The 21,979-nt window shown below is 40.1% G+C and overlaps 1 protein-coding gene across 2 annotated transcripts in view; it reads right to left on the bottom strand.

The window, feature by feature from the left end:
* LOC135324885 (transportin-1) overlaps positions 1-21,979 on the bottom strand; it is an 80,329-nt gene that overhangs the window by 53,879 nt on the left and 4,471 nt on the right. Inside the window, exons 2-4 of one of the 2 annotated variants that reach the window (XM_064501929.1) lie at positions 8,605-8,800; positions 8,305-8,418; positions 4,369-4,444 (exon numbers count right to left, since the gene is read on the bottom strand). In XM_064501929.1, coding sequence (XP_064357999.1) covers positions 4,369-4,444; positions 8,305-8,409 — 181 coding nt within the window. In that variant the 5' untranslated portion in view covers positions 8,410-8,418; positions 8,605-8,800. The remainder of the gene's footprint in view (positions 1-4,368; positions 4,445-8,304; positions 8,419-8,604; positions 8,801-21,979) is intronic. The other variant, XM_064501928.1, reaches the window with a different exon arrangement.

Genomic DNA, 21,979 nt, shown 5'->3' with positions numbered 1-21,979 from the left:
ATAAACATAACGTGAGTAGTGTACAGACATTATAAATTCACAATTTAGTTTCTCCTTAAAGTCGGTTAGAGAAATGCTACCAGGAGGCAACACAGTAATCTTTGCTGATGTAAATATGCAGTGTTATCTCAGATTACGCTGATGCTACCTCACAAAACAAAACATTATGGCACGATTATGACAGTCACCACACCCAATACTCCCTAACTGTCAAGCTGAAATACTAAAAATCAGCGTGCATTCTTAGTGAATGAGAGCAGCTAGCAGCTTTTGATAATTTAGCATAAGTCTGATCTACCTCTCATCCACAAAGCTCAGAATGCTGTGCAAGATAAAGCAAGGTATAATTTCAGGCTAAAACACAAAACAAAACACTCATAGGGCATTGACAGAATTGTCCTGCAAAAGGACACGAAGATAAGATTAAGAAGGAAACAATTTTTTATTTTTTAGAGGAAAATAAAATCCCTGAAACCTTAAGAAAATTCATTTACAGAAGGTATAAACCAAGCCAGGCTTAGAGTGTGAACTATCTGTTTTCTGAGACCTGGAAGTCCTACCTCTGACCTGCCTCATGCATCAGATGTCTGGAATGACTGTCACAACGTCCCTTAGCTAGAGGCTAAAACTGGCCCACATAAAACAGAAAGATGGCTGAAATTAAAACAACGTTTTCTCATCTTTTCCTTCAAGGGAACAGACTTAAGTATGGAAAATAGAACAAGGAAAGGAGGATTTAGATGCATGACTTGGAATAAAGAAGGTTGCTTCAGGCATATGAAGAAGCAATAGAAACAAAGATAATACTCCCCTACAACACTGGACTGCTTCTGTTTCAGTCAACCACATGTAAAAGAAAACAGTACGAAGAACAGCAGTTATATGCACACACTCCAGAAAATAACCAGTTAATGGCAGGGAGGCCTACAGGAGCCTGAGCTCAGCTCAGAGGATATTAGAGGGAACACAAACAACAAAAAAAAACCCCAACATTGCAATGCAATGCAATTACATTATCTGCCTGGTTTTATACCTGCCAATCCAAGATGGGACAGCTACAGTAATAGAGCATCTGAATAATATTTTCATTTACAGATAAATTAGTAAAACCAAACTTCTTTCACTCAGACATTTTCCAGTTAATCTGGACTCCACTTCTCCCAATGAAGGAAGGTTGCTGAGCACCATGCATCCTGGAATGCACCTTGTAGAGACCTACACCTCAACCTCTAATGAGCCAGGATCATATTTAAGTCCATCAGTTCACCTGTCTGACTTCCAGGACTGCATGCCATTTCATCGATATTTTTTATATTCTGAGATATTTATAATGTCCAGGTTTGCCCAGATTTGCAATGCTAACTTCACAGATGCACAGCAGTAAAAAATATAGAAGTACTTAGGGCTACGGCATGCATATGCTGTCACTGCAAACTTGGCCATATATTTCCACTAATGAAAAGGTAGCAAGGCAACATATGCTTCCAGGAAGATCCAAGCCTTTGACAGCTTAACAAGGCCCACAGAAAGTTAAACACACACACACACGGCAGCCCCACAATAGACTTAAAAACAGCAAGCAATAAGCATCTACATACAGGAGCCTGAAGAAGCTAGTATGGCGCAGGGAGCGGGGAGCTACGTTTTTTCCCAACTGAAAAAGGAATTCTTCTGACGCTAGAACTAAACAAATCCCCAAACTATGCACAAGATCTAGCTACATATCTTACAGGCGGGCCTCAGTGCAACAGCTAACTTCGCAGGAGAAGTTATTTGCTTGCAGAGGTAGAAGAGGCCCAAGATTCAGGTCAAAGATAATTTGGTACAACCTTTGCCACAGTAAAGTGAGGATATTTAAAACATTTTTTATTAAAGATTATAGAATGCCCACATTCGGGAGCTGTCACCCTCAGTGTATCTTTAAGCACAGGTATCTCAGCAGCAGCTGCAACAGTTGCAAAAGCTGAATCTAAGTTAGTCCCACCTGGTATCAAACTGAGCTCTCTTGCTCATGCACTAGCTATCAAAATACCTTCATTTCTTTTGAATAAGCTGCCTTCTCATTTCTCTTCATTCATGTCTTCTGAATAAGAGGTTGGAAGCTTAGTTCTGCAGCTCCTTCTGCTGGGATGGTATGACCGTAACACAAACATGAACTTCCAACAGCATGAACGTTAAGTCTCAGCTTGGCTCTGAAGTGTAGGTGCTTCAAGGTGCACGTTAGTTCTTTCCTCTAGCCAACAACCTTGGCAAGGCTGTGGGACAGGCTGCTAACACAGCCTTCTTCAGGAAGGGGAAGGAAAGAATATTTTCCCAGTTGCATTGAAGAGTTATCTATCTGACGAGTCCATCATGTTTTTTCCTGCTGGTCCAAAAGGGGATGCACAAAGGTCTCCTTGCCTTGCCCGGGCAGGACTAATGAGGGATGATTGACCAACTAACAGCCCTCAGGCATCCCTCATTAGTCCTGCCCAGGCAAGATAACAGGATACTCAGATCTTGGCAAGTACTATGAAAAAGACCAACACTGGACTCAACTCTGGCACCTTCAATATTCTGAAAGTTTCCTAAACTGGAAAGGTAAGAACAGCTGCTTTGGACAAAAGGTTATGACTGTGCAAACATTTCACTGATGCAGGACAAGAGCTTCTCTGAAGCAACAACTGCTTCTCAGCAGTCACACAAGTGACCTACCTGATGTACCAGTAAGGGATATCAGTACAGACTGATTCCAAATACCTACTTTTACAAATTAACTTCCTAGATCCCTAGCCCCCCAGAATTTAAAGTTTTTTTTTCCCAGATGTAGCAGCTCTAAAGCAACTATTTTGTAACCATTAATCTCTTTCACCCTTAATTCCATCCCAAACTGGTGTACATAATCATTAAGAAGGAAAAAAAGGCTATGGGATAACCTGAGACGATCTGTTGGAAAGCAATTCTTACACATACCCAGAACAACAAGTGGAGAACGGAATAAGAAGGTGAAATCAGCAAGCAAGCCAGTATTAAAAAAAATATGCTGAGGAAAAAAGCTGTGGAGCAACCTTCTCACCATATCCTTTGTACAAACTCCAGATCCCACTACCAGACTCAGGAGGTTTATTTTTGCTGTCAACAGTATAAAGCATGCGAACAATTAAAGAGTGACAGCACACTTAGGAAGCAGGTATTGGATAATTTAGATCTATGCTGGCATTTTGCTCAAAAATCCTGGCTGATTCAGTTTTTGAAGGCTCTCTCTCAAACTTCAGGTATGTCCCCAACGCCTTAAAGATTATCAAGGGACTTCCTATGTAGAATACCCCAAAACAGTGGGATATACTCCAGCCTTCAAAAATGAAAATACACTTCCCTCCTCCTCTCTCTTCCCTTCCTCCCAAAATAAGCTAACAGCAAAACCCAAAACACTAGTTCAAACAGAAGAGAAATGTTATTAGTGATGCTTTGAATGTTACAAGGCCACATGTAAGTCAAATCTAATTCAAAGTGAAAAAAGAAAGTATTTGAGAACTCAGAGAAGCACTAGGAGGCAGAAAACACAGTGGTAGCATGGCACCAAGGGGAAAAAAAAACAACAAAAAACAATCCAACATATTGACAAGCAAACATTAAAAAGCCAGAAGAGGTGCTAAAATAGATCCTAAAACAAATTTCTATAATTAGCAAAGACCTCACAAATCAGTAGCTGTATTACACTGCAGGGGAAGGGGGAAACCACGCTTTTACAAACCCTAATCACTACTAAGGAACTGTCCAAATTTACCAACTGGTACAAAGCACACGGTGTGCCACACAGTCTGTGCTAATGCCCATAAGAATAAGCCAACAGGAGGAGACAGTGGAGCTCCAACTGTATTTTACTAGAATTAAGACTTCAGAATGAAGATTTTGACAGACAGCATCTTCAGACCACTCCTATATGTGATCTGCAAAACATTCAACAGGCTGATAAAACAACATTTCAAGAACACTATCAAGATCATGATCATAACTGGATTGAGCAGCAAGTTTTACAATGTTTACATACATAATTAGAAGCTTATTTTTTACCTTACACCATCATTCACCTGAAGCGCAAAGTTACTCCACAATTTAACTATAGTCCAATGCAAGTGCGATGCTCCCACATTTCTGGGATGTTTAGAACAGAACCTACTGCAAGACCTTAAAACAACTTATTGATAACAGTAAGTTATTAGATCTTTTACCAGAAGGACACCTGAGAGAGTAAATAGGGTTCTATGGAGACTGTAGGATGACGGCAGCAATCAGCTCCCTATTTCTTTCAAACCAAGAAAACTCAATTCAAAGTCAAAAGAAAAATATCTAGAATTAAAAAAAAAAGTCAATACCTCAAGAACTTACCTTCAGACTTTAACTTTGTAAGAACAAAAATCAGGTAGTTGTTAAAATCAGGATACTGATTGAGTTGTTCTAGTTTCTGGAGAGGAAAAACCGTTAAGGAAAATTGAATCTTCACACACAGCACATAGAACCTTCTGGATATAACAACTATTAAATGGAGTTATATACTTTAACAATGTTATTTCAGATAGCTATGATTATAAGCCCACGATATACAGAATAAGAACTATTTGAAAATACTTCATGTAGTTTTAATACACAGGCAAAAAAACCCATTTCAGTTATGCTGAAATCTGAAAAAGAAAAAAAAAACCCAAACAAAAAACCCCAGGAATATAGACATTAACAGATGGTTAACAATATTTTAAGAGTAACAAAAAAAGAAAAAAGAAGGGGCGAGTTCTCTGTACTGTTTTGGATTTCAGTCCAAACCTAAGCAATCCAATGAGACAATCCTACAGAACAACCCCCCCCCCCAGGCATTTCAACTCCAAAACACAAGTACTTAAGATTTTGATAAGCTACTCACTTTCTTAGTATTACACATATACTTATTTATGATGCTAACTAGCTGCAGCCTCAGCTTTAAGAATTAATTTAATTGTAAATGGCCAGATACTTTGTATCACAAAATTTATGCTTGTCCACTGTCTCTTAAAAGAAAATTTAAAACAAAACTGTTTCTGTATACATGCCCATTTTCTAGAGTATCAGCTCTCTGAATGAGCATCTTACTAGCAATAACAACTTCTTTGCTATGTCCTTGGGGAGACTGCAGGAAGACTTATGTTTCTGAACAGCTATAAAGGTATACAGTTGTTTTTCTAAATAAAATTGGTCATTTCTTCTGGCTCAAATTTGCAAGTGCTCTGCTGCTGCTTGGCTAGAACAGTGATTTGCCATTCTCCTTAAATCCTGCTTTCACACTCTGGTATTAATTGGTATTCTTCTGTTCACCAATAATATTTTAAGTCATAAGCATGCAGTGTCATCCTTGAGTTACCACCACACCGATGAAATCCAGTAGGTTTAAACAATCAAGATTTATTTAGGCAAAATCAATTTTCAGAAGAAGTAAGACTTTTTTGCTTCACAGGCAGTTACTTCACTGACTGCTTAGCTGAATCACTAAGCATTCAAAGTATTTAAACCTTAGCCAACCACATCTATTCAGCACTTGATGGCCCAGTAAGTCCCTTCCTGTTCCAAAGGATCTCCTTCCTTCCAATGACCAACAACCTAGCCATTCATCTAGCCTCAGTTTCAAACTTACAAAACTCCATTTTTAGATATGCAGGTTGCTTGAGTCAAATTGCAACCTTACCAGAGAAGCCTGCTATCTTCCCCACCTAATAAAAGAGGAAAACATACTTATCACAGCCCCAAGCTCCTTTGCTGTGAAACACAGGAGATCAAATGTAAACAGAAGGATGGCTGTAGCAAGTGAAATTAATACAGAGTACTCCATATAACCCCTAGAAACGAAACAACATACATCTGAATACAGCTGTCAAACATGCCACGTCAAATAGCTAGCTGTTTTAGGAACAGTCAAGTGGGGAAGCAATTTTCAAAATTTTTTTCCAAACTTTAGAAATACAATCACCAAAACAGTTAGATGAACATTACTAACAACTATGAACCTGCTATGCCTCAAATATGAGGCATAGGTGGAAGCAAGCAGAAGGAAGAGCAGTTTTAAATAGAAACTTAATTACAATACACCTAATCAGTCTAGGAACCAAAGGACATGTTACAGGCTGTACTTTCTTTCTTTACTGCTTCTTCATCCATTTTACCTTCCCTGCCTCCACCAAGATACGTTCAATATCTTCACCTTTAAAAAAAAGTTTCAATATTTAATATTTGAAAGGCTCACTGAGTCAGAATTTTGTTAATAGAGTTTTGGCTAAGCTGTTCTTCCCACCTTATTATATTTGAGTTACAAGCACTTGAATGTGCCAAAAATGTGTCAAAGAAAAAGCATGAGAGCGTCAACACACTGATACTCTTATAAAATTATGGATTAAAAGTCCTTTAAATTTGAAGCCATCAATCCCCATCCTGCTTGGGCATTCTACTTAGTAGCATCCTGCAATACAACAGCCATCACAAAGTTTTGTAGAGACAGTCTCAAAATATAATTTAAATATATATATATATATATATACATATACACATAAGACATTTCCTGTCAAGCTGTATCACAACATTTTCCCAAACTGACTTATAATAAAATGGTAAAAATGTGCCACTTATCTAACCTTTACAGACCAACATAAGATGACTTTTCAAGAGGACTTACTTGAAAACACAGGTACCGCTGCACAGCAGGGGGTTACCAGTGCCATTTAAGAAGCATTTCAGATACTGGTTAATAGCATTTTGTTTAGTCAGTTCCTACTCATCTTCAAAACACCCTTCACAATGCCTATCCTGCACGGACATTGCTATTTTTAAATAAACAAACCCAATACTATTAAGTTATCCGAAATGGAGGTTTAAATATAATTTCCCATTAAAGCTACTGTGCTAAACACTTTTTTGTTTGAAATACTAAACAGGAGCACGTATTTGAGTGTGGGGTTCACTCTGCATTGTCAGAATACTTTGCTTAGTCAGCTACTTCTATACAGGATTTTTCAAAGTAAGTAACATCATCTTAAAAATCAAAAACATAGCTGCAAAAACAGAACAACTGACATGAGAACTAACTGCACCTTTTAAATAAGAGTAGAAGTCTTTCTGAGCTTGACTGAATCTGTTAGGAAAGCCCAGAAGTCAGGCAAATTTGGCTTCAAGCTAAACTCTTAACTTGAAAAAAATATTTGCGCTCACCTACATGAATAAATTCTGTTGCTTTTTCTGAAGAACTCCAAGCAAATGCCTCGGAAAAAAAAAAGTATCTAGGCAATGAACTGACATATTTCATGTAATTTCAGAAGGATGCCTAGATATTTCAAAGTGGCAATATGGTAAGCTGAAGGAGCAAGAGATGGCAGATGAGAGATTTATTTTTTTAAGATTTTATGCTTCTGATAGTCTTATTTAAAAATGTCCTCCCTCGATCTTTGTTCCATAGTACCCTGCCATTTCACCACTCCCACAACTAGAAGAGACTCGGGGGTGAAACAACCCGCAATGCTAACATCGAGTGGACGGCAAGCAGCACAAGCAGCCAGGGACAGATGACTTTCCCCCTTTCACCGGTTTTCAAGCGCTTCGGGAGCAGTACTGGGGCCCGGGCCCCCCGGGCAAGCAGCACCGTCCCCAGGGCGCAGGAAGCCGGGCCCCGTCAGGCCAACGAGAGGGCGCAGGCAGCGGCTCCGCCACCGGGCGCTCCCCGCACCAGCTCCGGCTCTCGGAGCTTTGAACCCACGCGCCGGATTAGCGCCACCGGGCCCGGCCCGCCCCCGCCCTGCCGCAGGCTGCCGGCACCCCGCGACGGCAGCAGGGCCCTCACGGCTCGGCTCGGCTCGGCGCAGCGCGGCCTCTTGGCGGGATGGCGCGGCGGCGAGGGCCGCGCTCCCGCCCCGCCGCGGCTGGGGGCTGGGCGCTGGCGGCGGCCCAGCGCGGGGTAACCCGGTAAAGTGGCAGACACCGAAGCAGCCGCGCCGCGGCCAGCGCTCTAAAAAGCAGGGCCTCCCCTGGCGCCGCGCTGCGACAGGTGCCCGCGCCCGCCGGGGGAGGCGGCCCCGCGGCCCGCAGGCCGCCGTTCAAACCCGGCGCCGCGGCCGCCCCGCTCCGGCGGCGCCTCGGCCCCGCGCCGCGCAGCGCCGCGCCGGCTCCGGGGCGGGCCCGGCCGCGCCGCCCCGGCCTGCGGAGGCCGCGCCGCCCCGGCTGCACCCCCCCCGGGCCCGGCCGCAGCGGCCCCGCTCTGCTCCGCCCTGCCCGCGCGGCGCGGCGCGGCGCAGCGCAGGCCTCGGCCAAGGATACTTGTTGCACGGCTCTCTGCGTGGTGGTGTCCGGGGACTGGGACTCCTTGAGCAGCTGCAGGATCTGCTGGAGCCCCTGCTCGTCAGGCTTCCACTCATACTCCATCTTGGCTCGCTGAAAAACACCAGACAACAGGCGGCCGCCGTTAGCGGCGCAGCAGGCCCAGCCCGGGGAAGGCGGGAGGCGCGGGGGGAAGGGGCGGCGCGCCGCCCGGCCCGGCCCGCTCTCGCTCTCGCCCCCGCTGCGCGCGCCCCGCAACCGCCCCGGGCCCGGCCCCGCCGCCGGGCGAACGGCACCGACCTGCTCCCCGCCGCCGCCCGCTGTGCGTCGCGCCGAGCAGACTGAGTCACGGCCAATTCGCAATCTGGCCCTAAGAGCCGCGTCGCGTCCTCCTGGGTCCTAGCGCCGGGCGCGCCTCCGCCCACCCGGGCCGGCTCGGCCCCGCCGCCGCCGCCGCCGTCGGCCTCTGCCTCGTGCGTCCCTCAGCGTCAGGAGCCTGGAGGCGACACAAGACGGACGCCCCCCCCCCGTCCAGCGGCAGCCACACAAGACGCCTCCCCCCGGCCCCGGCCCCGCCGCCCACACCCAGAGCGCCGCGCCGCGCCGGCCCCGCGCACAGCCCGCGGCGCTGCGCTGCGCGGCGTTCCCCGCCCGTCCCCGCGCACGGCCCGCCCCGCCGCGCCCGCTGCGCCTCCGCGCCCCGAGCCTGGCGGCAGCGGGCCGAGGGCGGCCGCCGCGGGAGAAGCAGGCCCAGGAGCTAGGAACGTGGTACCGCTGCCAGCTGCCTCACTTGTACGTCAGCTGCCTTAATGCTGCGGGGAGTTCAGAATCTCCCAGTTTCACATAAAATGCAGGAATAGTACCAGCTACACAAGAAAGGGAGGAAAAAGCTCAAAAAATCTACTTTAAATACCTGTTACATATACTCAGTATCAAAAATATATCTGAGGAGATCTCAGGTCAAAAACAGCTCTCTCTATATATAGCCGTATATATTTAAGTATATAGCTATTTTATATATAATTATGTATGTTAATGGACAAAATAACACACACTGCTTGAAACTAAAATATGAAAATGAGAAACAGTGATTCCTTAGCTTTTACATTCTTATTTTTAGTCACTGTTTGTAAGCATCCCACTTGTCTAACAGGAAACTAGTCCCGCTTTCTGCTGCCTCTCCCACAGCCCAGTGCTGGGCGTGAATGCCACATATGCTGCACATCACAGTCCTACCTCTTCAGGGGTGTCTTGGACAAGGAACATCAGTGACTCCCAAACTGGGCCCCAGGTTATCTGCTGCGGGGCTCTTGATCTCACCTCCCCACCACTTTCAATTAGACAGGCATTTAAGTTACAGCCCATTGTCCAGTCTCAGCTGCTAAGAAGTGTCCTGAGCCAGCCTTCCCTCCATTACTGTGGGCCACCACTATTGTAGAAGGGGCCAAAACTAGTATGCATAGCATAGTCTCCAGCAAACAGCATGGCAAGTGTCACAGGGCAGTAGGCAACTAGGAAGACAAACAGTATATTTATAATATCTACACATCTGGATAGTGAGGACAGTGAAAAAGAGTACCTGATGAATCAGTAAAGCATGTACACTGGAATAAGAAGCAGGAAACAGCTAAATAGCAGTGAAGTATGCAGCAGAGCAGGGAAGAGAATAGAATCAGCGGAAAGAACAAAAACAGGTTAAAAACAAAGTGGGACACTTTTCTTAACCTTTTCTGTTCAAGCAATTGCCATAGTTATCACAGGGTGTTTGGAAGAGAGACTGCAAAAGTATCTTACCTCTTGAGAGCATACAGTAGCAAAACGCCTACTAGTTGGACTCAGTAAGATGGGAGGGTGAAGGCTTGCTACCAGTTACTATAAAAGGACTGGCACTAAGGCTATGAGAGATTTTCATGAAGAGTGGGAATTTCCATTAGTTTCTCTTCTAGTACAGAATGGTGTCAAGCAAAAGATCTGGGTTAGCCAGACCCAGGCCATTAAAATCTACCACGTTCATGGCTCTCAACATATGGGCAGGAGAGCTCTCCATAGTGACACCTACACAGCTGGAGCACAGGAGACCTGAGACCAGGCAGATCTAAGAAGTGCTAATTTGCATCTCATTCCTCTAACTGCTGCCTTACCTGAAGCTTTTATAAACTCTAGGATCTTTGAGACTTCAAATCCACTGTCAAATCTGGTTGAAAATGATTAAGAGCATCAAAAGTTACTATTCAAAAGTTATGACACAAGGATTACATCTGTTTAATTTTATTAGGAAACCAAGTTAGAAAGTGCACTGGACAAAAGTTATATTTAGATATGGGAAACAAGGGAGGAGATCAGAAAGGAAGGCTAAGGGACAGAACAGGAAAAGGCAGGAAGAGAAGCAGGCCATGGATCAGTAAATAAGGAAAACTGATACACATTTCCTTTCCATAGACCAGAACTAAATCCCCATAAGATCTTACTGCACTGCAAAAGAGAGACAGAGGCCTACAAAGCAGAGTAGGAATGGGGGCCTGTGCAATTAGTGGGGATATCTAAAAGCTTTTTTCAATCCTCTTCCAGGGCTGGTTCCTCCTTATATTCCATACAGTATCCTCTGCCACTAGGACCTGCTCAAATTACACAGAAATCGAAGTAGGTACCTTGCTGAATACCAAAGAAGGTATCTTGCTGGATACCTTCTCTTCTTGACCACCACCTTGAAGTTATTCTTACCCATCTCTAATCCTTTAAATTCTGTTGAGGAAATAAGAGAGGAGAAAATAATTTAACTGAATGAGTCAAGAAAATATTTCAGACTGAAAGAAAAGAACATATAGTAGAAAAAAATGAGAAAAGCTGCTTCTTTCCATTTTCTTTGCCTCTTTTCTTCCTAGTACATGTTTCCCTCAAGCAAGAAGCCTCTTGTGTAGAAAGGAACTGGGAATCATGTTAAACTAAGTACCAGTCAAAAGCACAAAAGCTACCCACTCAAACATATGATGGCCTAATTCATCCCACTCCATCAGTAGGATGCACCAGAAATAAATGTGGAACATTGCATCTATAAATGTTAGGAGGACAAAAGTCCATTAAAGACAAGAGGCTTACACAAATGATCAGGTTAACCTTTGATTTCTCTATCACCAAGCTTCAGATGTCACAGTCTAGCCAGAATCTATCGGTATCACACAGGGCGTAATTTTCAAAAAGATTACCAAACAAACAAACAAACTAGACAATTTATCTTTATTTCATTTTACTCTCCACAAACCCTGCCTTGTTTAACTTGAGTTTCCATCTGAGCCCAGAGCAAGGGGAATTTTATATTTTTGGTTTTGTTGCCAACAGTCTCTTCCCTTTCTGCCTCAGAATGTCCCACTAGAACAACCTGAAATGATGCACTTCATGCATTTGTCATACAAGGAGATGACAGGAATGGCTAAAATTTGTAAAACTGCTAACTCATCCAAAATCCACTAGAGTACTAGCTCTCAATGTATAAGACAGGGTTCATATCTTGCTTCTTCCGGAGCATGATGAAACTAAATCATTCAGGAAAGTGTCCTTATCATATTACACTAGATTTTTTAATCTCTCCTGTCAACTTGTCTTTCACTGCATTATAAACAGGTATTTATGAGAACTGGAATCAGAGAATCACAAAATAGTTGAGGTTGGCAGGGACCTCTGCAGATCACCTAGTCCTACCCCCCTGCTCAAGCAGCATCAGCTAAAGCAGGTTGCTCAGGGATGTGTCCAGTTAGGTTTGGAATAACTCCAAGGATGGAGATTCCACAACCTCTCTGGGCAAGCTGTTCCAGCGTTCAGCCACCCTAGAAACTATGTTTCCAAATCAGCACCCCATATAATAATTATCAGTTAATATTTAAATATTTTATACAAATGTAGATGCACCAATAGTTAGGAGACTTATGAAAGAATCTATTTTCCACACTTCTCCAGCAGTTTCAGTGCACTGATAATAGACATGGAAGCCTCTGGTGCAAATTCCTACTAACACCCAGCAAGAAGAGAGATTTGAACTACTAGGAAGATGCCCTATCTCTCAAATGCCATAGCCTCAAAGTTGTACCTTTGGGAAGTAAAACTTCTTACTGAAGCTTTTCTAGCAGTTTTGAAATTAGTTTCAAATAATTATTCTCCAATCAAAATTAATCCTCAAATTTGTCCTAATTTTGGAATAATTTTTAGACAAGCAGTTTTAGCCACTTTAGGATTTATAAAAATTTTCCCTGTCTTTAGTTTTACTACATAGATTTCTTTTTCTTTTTGAGAGAGAATTCTAATGAGATACCTTCATACTGATCATAAAGTACAGGCACTACTATCTGTAAAATTGGTATTTAATAATGGGCATAAATCATCCAGTCCACTGTAAGGATATCCCAGGATTGCATGTATTGCAGACTGCTTACAGTGTCTCTGTATATCTCTACATATAGAAGTTTTCTATACACAGAGAAAATAATTGATATTCCATAATAACTCTCTGTGTAAATCTCTTATTTCAGGCTGAGAGTGATGTGGATTAAGCTAAGCAGAAAAAAAAGCTCTCATAACACAGAATAAATCTGCCTATACAAAGGAGCTCATGCAGAATAGCTATTACTAATTATTTTGCAATGCCTTCTGCCTGAAGACATGCCCTTTCACTTAAAAAATACTGGTAGTCCTCACATCCAAAATTTCAAAGGAGAATCCATTCTAAAAAATCTACTGTAGTCTTCCAGAGTTCAGCCATATGACATGAGACTAATATTTAACATGAAGTCTCAAAGTTGCTTTATGTTTGTGGAGAGTTATATAAAAATATTGGCCATAAAAGGCTATTCACTGTTGAAAGTGAAATTATGTAAATATTCCCAAAAAGTTGAACACAGGACTTCATCATAAGGTTTGCACAGATGGTATGAAGTTCCCATAGGCAGGAGTGGGATCTCTTTCTGGTAACTAAGCATGCAACAAACCTTTTAAGAGCTCTTCAGTATCAGAAGATGACAAAAGGCTGAGTAAGACAGTATCTACAGGAAATCCACATGGTGGAATGTAAGACTAGTCCAGCATGATCCAATGTACAACAGCACATTGGCCCTGGGGTCAACTAAAAGTTGTGTGGAAGATACTGAACTGAGAATCTGCTTCATTTGTAGGCTTAAGTTATTCTTACAAAGAACTTTGATTTATAGGAGAATTTCTTCTATCTGGGATGAGCAATCAATCTGTCAGCAACATTCAAAGCAGCAAACACATACATGGGCTTTCAGATAATGTAATTTCAGTTTTGGATACAACTGTCTGACCTTCATCTCCTACTATAATGGCTGATGGAACAAGAGCAGAGGAGTAGAACAAGAAGCTGAAGAAACATTAGAGGAAAGCTGGTTATCTTCCTAACCTCTTGAGCCAATTCTCCCTATAACTGTTTTTGTCTTATGTTGCATATCATACCAGAAATTGTGCACATGTGCAATTGATCCCATAGCATGACATCTTGTAATGAAGCCAAACTCAAATTTCCTGGAACACTGGACATTTCAATATTGGAGGCAAATAAATCTGTAACGTGATTCGCTCTCTGTGGAATGATGATAATGGACTTTTTCTGAGAGTACCTGCAGTTATGACGAGTTATCTGCTCAGGAAATCTGCTAGACTTGCTTGTGAGAAACAGAACTACTTTGGCTCATGTTGTAACATCACCATCTGTAATTTCATAGCTTCTTGTATCAAAAGTGAAGAGCAGTTTATTTTTTACAGATAAAGTCTGCACTGTAGAATCCTACCAGGCAAATTAAATATTATGCCTGATAATCTGACAGCTTGTAATTGCACTCTTTACACACACAGTGGTAGACAGAAGTAACTGTTCCTTTTTTATCTAATGGATACCTCTGAATACTCCTCATGTATCCAGAAGCATAGAGGAAAGAATGTACGGAAGCTATATTGCTCTGCTCTATCGGGTAAAACCATCACGCAATTGCAGATAAGATGGATGGGCCACAGAGTGCCTGAGCGTTAGATGTGTCGTGGAGTATTTAATGCAAATTAAGTCTTACAAACAACACCACATAGCACAGGCTTACATGCAAGTCAGAACTGAAAACCAAGTCTGTAGCAGCTGTTCGATTCAATTAGATACTTGGCATTAACAACTGCAGACACAGAAAAGTGTTAAGCTTCCACCAGTTTGGAAATGAGCAGGAATGCTTTGAATTATATCTTGGTAGGATGAAACATTATTCTTGTAATTCATTAAGAAGTCCAGCCTATTGAACAAGTGGCCAGCATAGTGCAAAACTGCAAAGATCTGATTTAAAACACCTTGGATCAACTAATCTTCTCAAAGATATATATGGATGCATTGTCTTTTCAAATGTGCTTGTTACTTCATTTCTGCATCTTTTTAAGATTCACATTACTGTAAAGATATCAAACTGAAAGACCTTGTATTGTTAGTGATTTGCCCCACTGTAATTACATACACCTTTGGTTGTCTGAATATATTAATATATATTAATTTAGTAGCTTATGTGCTTAATACTAACAGTAATAAACCAATTTGCAACTGAATGAAGGGCTGCTGGAGAAAATCATTATCTGCTGAATCTGTGACAGAAGGTATCAGATCTATCACCTGAAGTCTAAAATAGCATAATCTCTTCCCTGCCCCTGCTGGACAAAACCTTCTTTCTCCAAATTCTGGAGTACTCTACATAGGTCTCCTAAATGAAGCACATGAGCCTCTTTAATTGCCTAGCAGGAGACAGGTTTTTGAAGACATGGAAAATAAAGGCTAACTAAGGACTAGAAGGTCAAACTGGAAAGCTCTGCCCTGAGTAACAAACCTCATTTGTTATTGTAATAGTCCAAACTTTTTGTAAAGGAGTAAGTGGGCATTCAAAAAGAGTAATTCTTGAGGGTTCAGAGTCTTATTTGAGTCTCTACTGTCAAATTTCACATGTGTAATTCAGGTTGTGCTTTCTGTCAGCTTAAATCTTTCAGGTGTACCAAGACGAATAGGTTCATATGCACCTGACAAACTCCCTGTTTAAGAAATAGTAATGTTTCCTTCTCTTAGCTGTAAGAGGCACAGTGGCTGGTGTCCACTGCAAGATTTTAGTTGGATTTTGGATTGTGTAATTGACAGTTCAGGATGTCCTAAGAAGGAGATGATAGCAAAACTTTACATACCTTTTCAGCCTGTCCTTCATTAATAGCTCACTACTGAGACTCTTGGAAATACCCCAGAGAAATGGCAGAAATAATTTAAAAAGAAATTACAGCTGAAAAAGAGGCACATCCAGGGATGAGAATGATAGAACACTGAGGGAAGAGATGCTGTTCCTGAAATTCTAACATTTTCTTCTGTTCAGTTACTTTTTCATTCTTGTCAACTAAATGGGATTAGTAAAAAATGAGATGAGATTCATATCTCCTCTTGCTACATGTTTGAAAAAGCAGTCCTAACCCTGACAGCCCAGGAAGGAAAGTCAGGGAAGGAGAGACTTCATGGTGCATTGTACATAAGGCTGTTTCAACTAGGACAGAAAGCAGTTCAGCTGTAATAGGCAGGGCCTTTGCCATGCATGTGGCATGTCTCTTCTTTTTCAGACTTTCAGAGAGGAAAAAAGTCTCCTGCTCAGACAATAAATAAGAAATACACCCCAACAAATGTGAAGGACAATAGACATCACTGCGGGGTAGTGAGAACTTTCAGGAAGTTCTTGGCTCTAAAAAGAGTATATTACTTCCTTAATATTACGAACAATTATTTTAAAAAGCCTTTAACATCTAAGAAGCTATCTCTGTTTTCAAACCCTAACTTTGAAATTTGGTTCCATGATGAACCAAAGTAAATCAGTTCTCCAACTACAGTTTATATGTACTTTAATAAACAAACCAATTTTAATTGCAAAATATGCATTGATAAATTATTTATGTATCCACCATAATTAAGATACTTTAAACCAAAAAGTTTAAGTGTTCTTTGTACAACTACACTTTCACACAATCAAAAATAAAAATTATCCATCAGAAGTGTCACTGATATTTTTTACATGATGAAAATGTAAAAATTAGGAATCTAATTAAATACTAAATGGAAACATAAAGGTACAGTGGACCTTTTGCTAACAGAAAGGAGTAACAAATATAAGCAATTAGAATATTTATTTTCAGGTATGTTTTGATGCATAAATGAGATGAACATGTTTTATTGAGGAAAATAAAAGCTACAAATGTAAAGCAAGATTAAAACGAAACACACAAAATTAAGCTTTTTAAAGTTCTCTCATTTAAATCATTATTAAAATTAGTTATTCTACATTATTTAAATCAGACCACTGTCTTTCACAGTAGGCACCAGCATAGCTGTGAAGGCATGATTACAAGGGATATTCCCACAGGGTAAGGAGTCTCCTCTAGTTAAAGACAGGAGGCATTATTAGGGATTGAGTACAGGGGAAACAGTAAGGTTACTGGGAACACTAAGTTCTGGTTGGTTAGGATTTCATTTTGTCTTTTCTTCTCTACAAAATATATTGCATCCAGGATGCACAGAATTCAGAATCACATGCTCACCTGCTTCCCTCCCCCTTCTTTTTCAGAATATTGCAATTTTTATTAAAGGTGGCTCACGCACAAAACATACATCAAGACATGCAACTGTTACCACCACTATCAGATCCGTCATTGATGCCAGCATAGGAAATTTGGTGATATCTGCAGACAGCAATACTGTAAGCTAACCAGCATCACTGGCCATTCTAATGGGAGAAGGCTAGCATATTGTTCCCTTACTGCAGTAAGCGACTTATCTAGGAGTTAAGTTCTTTAAGATGCTAATGCCTCAAAGAAGTGACACTATTTGGACTGATATGTAGTCCCTGCGTGACTCCAGTGAGCTGGTATATGTCCTGCATAGGGACTAACGGGAGTTGCATACCAATTGGTAGGAACATTAATTTAAAAAGACTTAAAAAGCATCAGACAGGAACTGGAATTCAATCTTTTGCTCTGTGAGCCTGAGAACAGTTGTTTGGCCTTCTCTAATCTATAACATCAGATAAATATTCTGAAATTCCATCCTCCTGGAAAAGGATGAGCAAATAAATACTGATCTAGGATGGAGTCTCACAGAGACAGACAAGACCACATACGTGATCCTCAACGAGAGGAATTAACAAATCTCATCAGACACAAATGAAAAGAATGATGCCTGAACCAGCTTAATCAAAGAAGCAGACTTGTAAAGCTAAGTTAGGAAATAGGACTAATTTGATCTTACTGAGAGAACTGAGAAATGACTGCAGACATTCCCTGTCTTTTAAGGCTCAGATGAAGGAGAAAAGGGAAAAAAAGAAGGCAGGCTAAGCTCCCCAAAATTTGTTCCCACATATACACGTGTAAGTGGGATTTGCAGACACATTAAAAATATTGCTTCCTCCTCCTTCTCTGAATATCAGTGTTTTAACTTGGCAAATAATATGAGTTTAATTATTATTGTTTAATATAAAAAACCAGTATTGTCCAAGTGCTGCAACATTAGCTCAGCAGGAGTTATGTGAGACAAATATAAAAGAATAAAGAAATAATCTTTAGCAATTAAAACTATATTAAAAACTCCTTTAGAGAATTTCCAGTCTTCATCTGACCAGAACAACAAAACACAACAGATAATCACGTATGGAAAACAGCATAATCTTAGTAGTGAAAACTATTTCAATTAATAGATGCACACCAAGTATCAAATACAAACAAACATTTCAACAGAAGAATGCTTCATCAACTTTTTCCATTCAATCATATTCATTCATACTCTAAACATAACATCACTCTTGGATGTGACATCTGAAGAAGAGATTTAAGAGAAGACTTGGATTTTCAATTAAAAAATGTAATCAAGCTGTTACAGCTTAAAAAGCCAACAGATATCACAGAGGAAAGCCTATGTAATTCTGCTACACAGATATTCATGACCCTTTCCAGCAATGAGTATAAAGAGATCACTTAGTAACTCCAGGTAAACAGATGTACTTACAGTGTCTGTTTAAAAAAAAAGTATGGGAAGTAATAAAAAAGTGTGCAAGTATGTAACAGTACAATTCTTACTGTGAAGTATGTTTTTCATTTCTACCTTTGTTTTTTTTTGAAAAAGCATTCTCACAATCGTATCTGCAAGACTGCAAAGCAGTACTGAACCAGCATGAAAGAAGTTACATGCGAGTCTGAATGCAAGCAATGCACCTAAGCCAATGCTTGTGCACCAAGGTGGCTATGTTATTTTTTCTATGCTGATAGAGATCATTGTTATGTAGAATTATCACGTAAAATTCCTTGGGGAGTTACTGAAGCTTCATCCAAAAAAGACAGACCTCAAAAGTGCTACTAGTTGCCTTAGCAATTATTTTACTTCATTTCTGTTCAAATGCAGCATCTCATACCAAAAGAAGAAATTTTAGAATGCAAAAATTAAATCAGAAGTAGAGTATTCACTGAAGAAAGAAAAGCCATATAAACAAACCTAAGGAACCTGAACATGCGAAAATTTGAGTAAGGAATTTCACTGCCATTTTTACTTGAGTTATGAATTTTCAAGATTTTCAGTCTTTAAACACTTTAATATTGGTTTGTGAGAGATATCAGAAAGGTATTTGAATCAGAGGGCATCCCAGTTGTGATTAGCTGTTAGTCTAAATAGCTAAATATGTAAAAGAATTTCCTTAAAATGTGACTAATACCGCAACAGATACAAACCAAGTATTTGGAGGTTTTCAAAGGTTATTTTTTTCCTTACCCAAGGAAAAGGGAGATTCCTTTAGTGGAGATATTCTAATTTAAAATAATTCGACTTACCTTAGATGCATAGGCCATTTAATAACTTTAAGGCTCATTTTAATACATTTTTAATAAAAACTGTTACAAATAGCTTCATCATTACTCCACAAAATATATTCACTGGCATCTCAGGTATCATCTTTGTCTTACAATAATTTAACCACTACAGGAAACATAAAGCTATTAAGAGTTGAAACCACAATCACAGACTGAATTGTCTGCAGACAGAGCCAGTTAACGTCTCAACCCCATTAAAACAGCGCTTATGTATTATCATGATATAGAATCTCAGGTTTTATTCTGCTAAGGATACTAATGGTCTTTACCTTGAGGTTCAGTTTTCCAACTGTCAGCCCAGTTTCTCCTACGCTGCCCTTAAAAATGCAAAAGGTATTACAAGATACCTTCTGCCCTTTCTCACATTTTATGTAGAAATTCTCCTTTGCTGTAATGTTCACAAATGCCTAGAGTCTTTGTCATAGTTCTTATTCTCCTTGTACCTGTCTACTGCAGAATGCTTGTCTCTTGTTTTGCACTTCAGTTTTAAGTCATATGCAAAAATGACTGTTGTTACCTTTGCCTAACATGTTAGAGCCTTAATTTGCATGCTGGGCTCCTGGGCGCTACTGCAATTTTAACTATAAAATGTTATATCCAATTACAAAAACATTTGTGCTATTTTCTCCATGACATGGGTACCAATCTTTTTTCTTTCTTTTTTTTTTTTAAATATGTATTTAAATTTCAATAACAAAACTCAGTATTTGATAGTGTACTTGCATTAAAATGAACTCCCACCTACAATTTAAAAAATTACTTTTTAGAATTTGGTTCTACAATCATCGCATACCAACAGTATGAAAGTTGCTCAGCACAGACAGGATCAACACCGAGTTGAAATATTGCCTCACAGTGTCAAACTTGAGCTTAAAAGTATAACTAAGGAGAGTTCAGTCCCACATATATTAATGTAGAGATTACCATAATATCAAAAGGTGTTTGTATAATAACCAGATTTCCCTAACATACACTTAGCTAAAGTGTACACACAGACAGCTAAACTTTACTCAAGTAAAAAGGTGCATTTAGTTGCCTTCATTCTGGTCTTCCTAGATGCAAGGCTGAAGTAATTGAATGTATACAATACTGTCAAAACTGTGTTATGAATTTTATTATCTTAAATTAAAATCATATTCTGGATGACCGAACAATTTAATTGCAATGGACACATTACATAACGTATGACCACTGAGTTGTGTTTCCTCTGAACTTGATATATCTCTTGTAATCTCCAAAGATGCTATAAGAGATATTTCAGAGCTCAAAAGCACATAATATAGCATTTTTTCTAACTTCTGATAGATACAATGTTTTATTGTAGATGTCAAATTCTTCTGCATTGGGTAATTTTGGAAACCAACAACTCCTTATTTATCACTTTCTCACCACATCTCTCAATTCTAACATTTCCTTACAGTTTCTGCTATTACGTTTGGTATAGCAAACACATCAAGAATACTGATTGAAAAATATAAGTTAATTCTTACTGCTGCCAAATTGATAAATGTTATTTTCTACTATTATTTGATTTCCTACATATGGAGTCTTACTTAAAACCAAATATTTGTCAGTATCATCTGTTGTTTCTGACAGTAGCAACTCAGCTTACCAAAAACCTCACAGAACAACTTTTAAAACCTCTACCATTGTGTAAGTGCAACATGCATGACCTTAGATCATTTTGGATAGTTATTTGTTTTTACGGATATACTCCTCTCTTTGAAGGCTCAAGAGAGAGGCATAGTAAACAAGTTTTAAATCACCTTTATGTCCAGTCAAATCTGCCTTACCCCAGAATATGGAAACATCCTGAAACACATTTATCCAAAACAAGACCTGCAAGAGGGTCCTCAAAAAGCAGTCTTAGGTAACATTTCTTTTAAACAAGGAAAGTCCTACCCCAGTGGAATGCAGGTTGTCAAAGCCTCACTATGCTCCTTAAGCCCTATTATCTAGCATAGAAGAAACTAAGCAAGGGTCATAGTCTCAGTGTCTGCTGAATCTCAATCTCATCTGCTGATAAAAAAAATATATATAATATAAATATATAAAATAAAAAGAGAAAAACATGCAGCTTCATATATTCTGCTCAGCTTCTTCTTACATAAAAGAAATCTATCTCATCTTTCAAAGACATTGTAGAACTACTCATGAAAAAGAAAAGGCTGAATTAAATGGTGGTTATATGCAAGATTCACCATTGTCTCATAAAATTTCCTTATCAGTATCATCTTTTCCAACCCAGTTTGAAAAGTTTCCAGTTTAGAAGACCACAAACAAAACAAAGGATATCTTAAAATCTACACTGCAAATGAGTGAAGCTGTGAAAATAATGGCAATTGTGGTATATTCAATTTTTGATATTTTGATTCAGTGTTTTATTCACACTGAAATTAAGAGAATCACTGGAATGGACAGCATCTAACCTAAAATACACTTCCTTGCTGAACTAAAAGATGTACTACAGTCATAAATCATAAAATGTATTACAAATACTGATTGGCCCAGAGAACATCTGTAATAGGGTACCGTCTAGAAGCGAAACGTTGCCTGAAATTACAACATATTACCTACAAATATCAACATCAAGAAATCGAGACGAAAGTCTTCGACAGACAGGAGGAGGATTTTGGAAGGGAAGCTGTCTGGAGTTCTTGTTTGGCAATGTGACCAAACGAGCAACTGCATTTTTGTATATCAAAGATTAACAGATTTTTAAGCTAAGCAGATATCTGAAGATGTGATACACAAACACACACATACTTGC

Source organism: Dromaius novaehollandiae, chromosome Z (genome assembly GCF_036370855.1).
Source record: "Dromaius novaehollandiae isolate bDroNov1 chromosome Z, bDroNov1.hap1, whole genome shotgun sequence".
Taxonomy (NCBI): domain Eukaryota; kingdom Metazoa; phylum Chordata; class Aves; order Casuariiformes; family Dromaiidae; genus Dromaius; species Dromaius novaehollandiae.
This window is presented reverse-complemented; position numbering and strand designations above follow the sequence as displayed.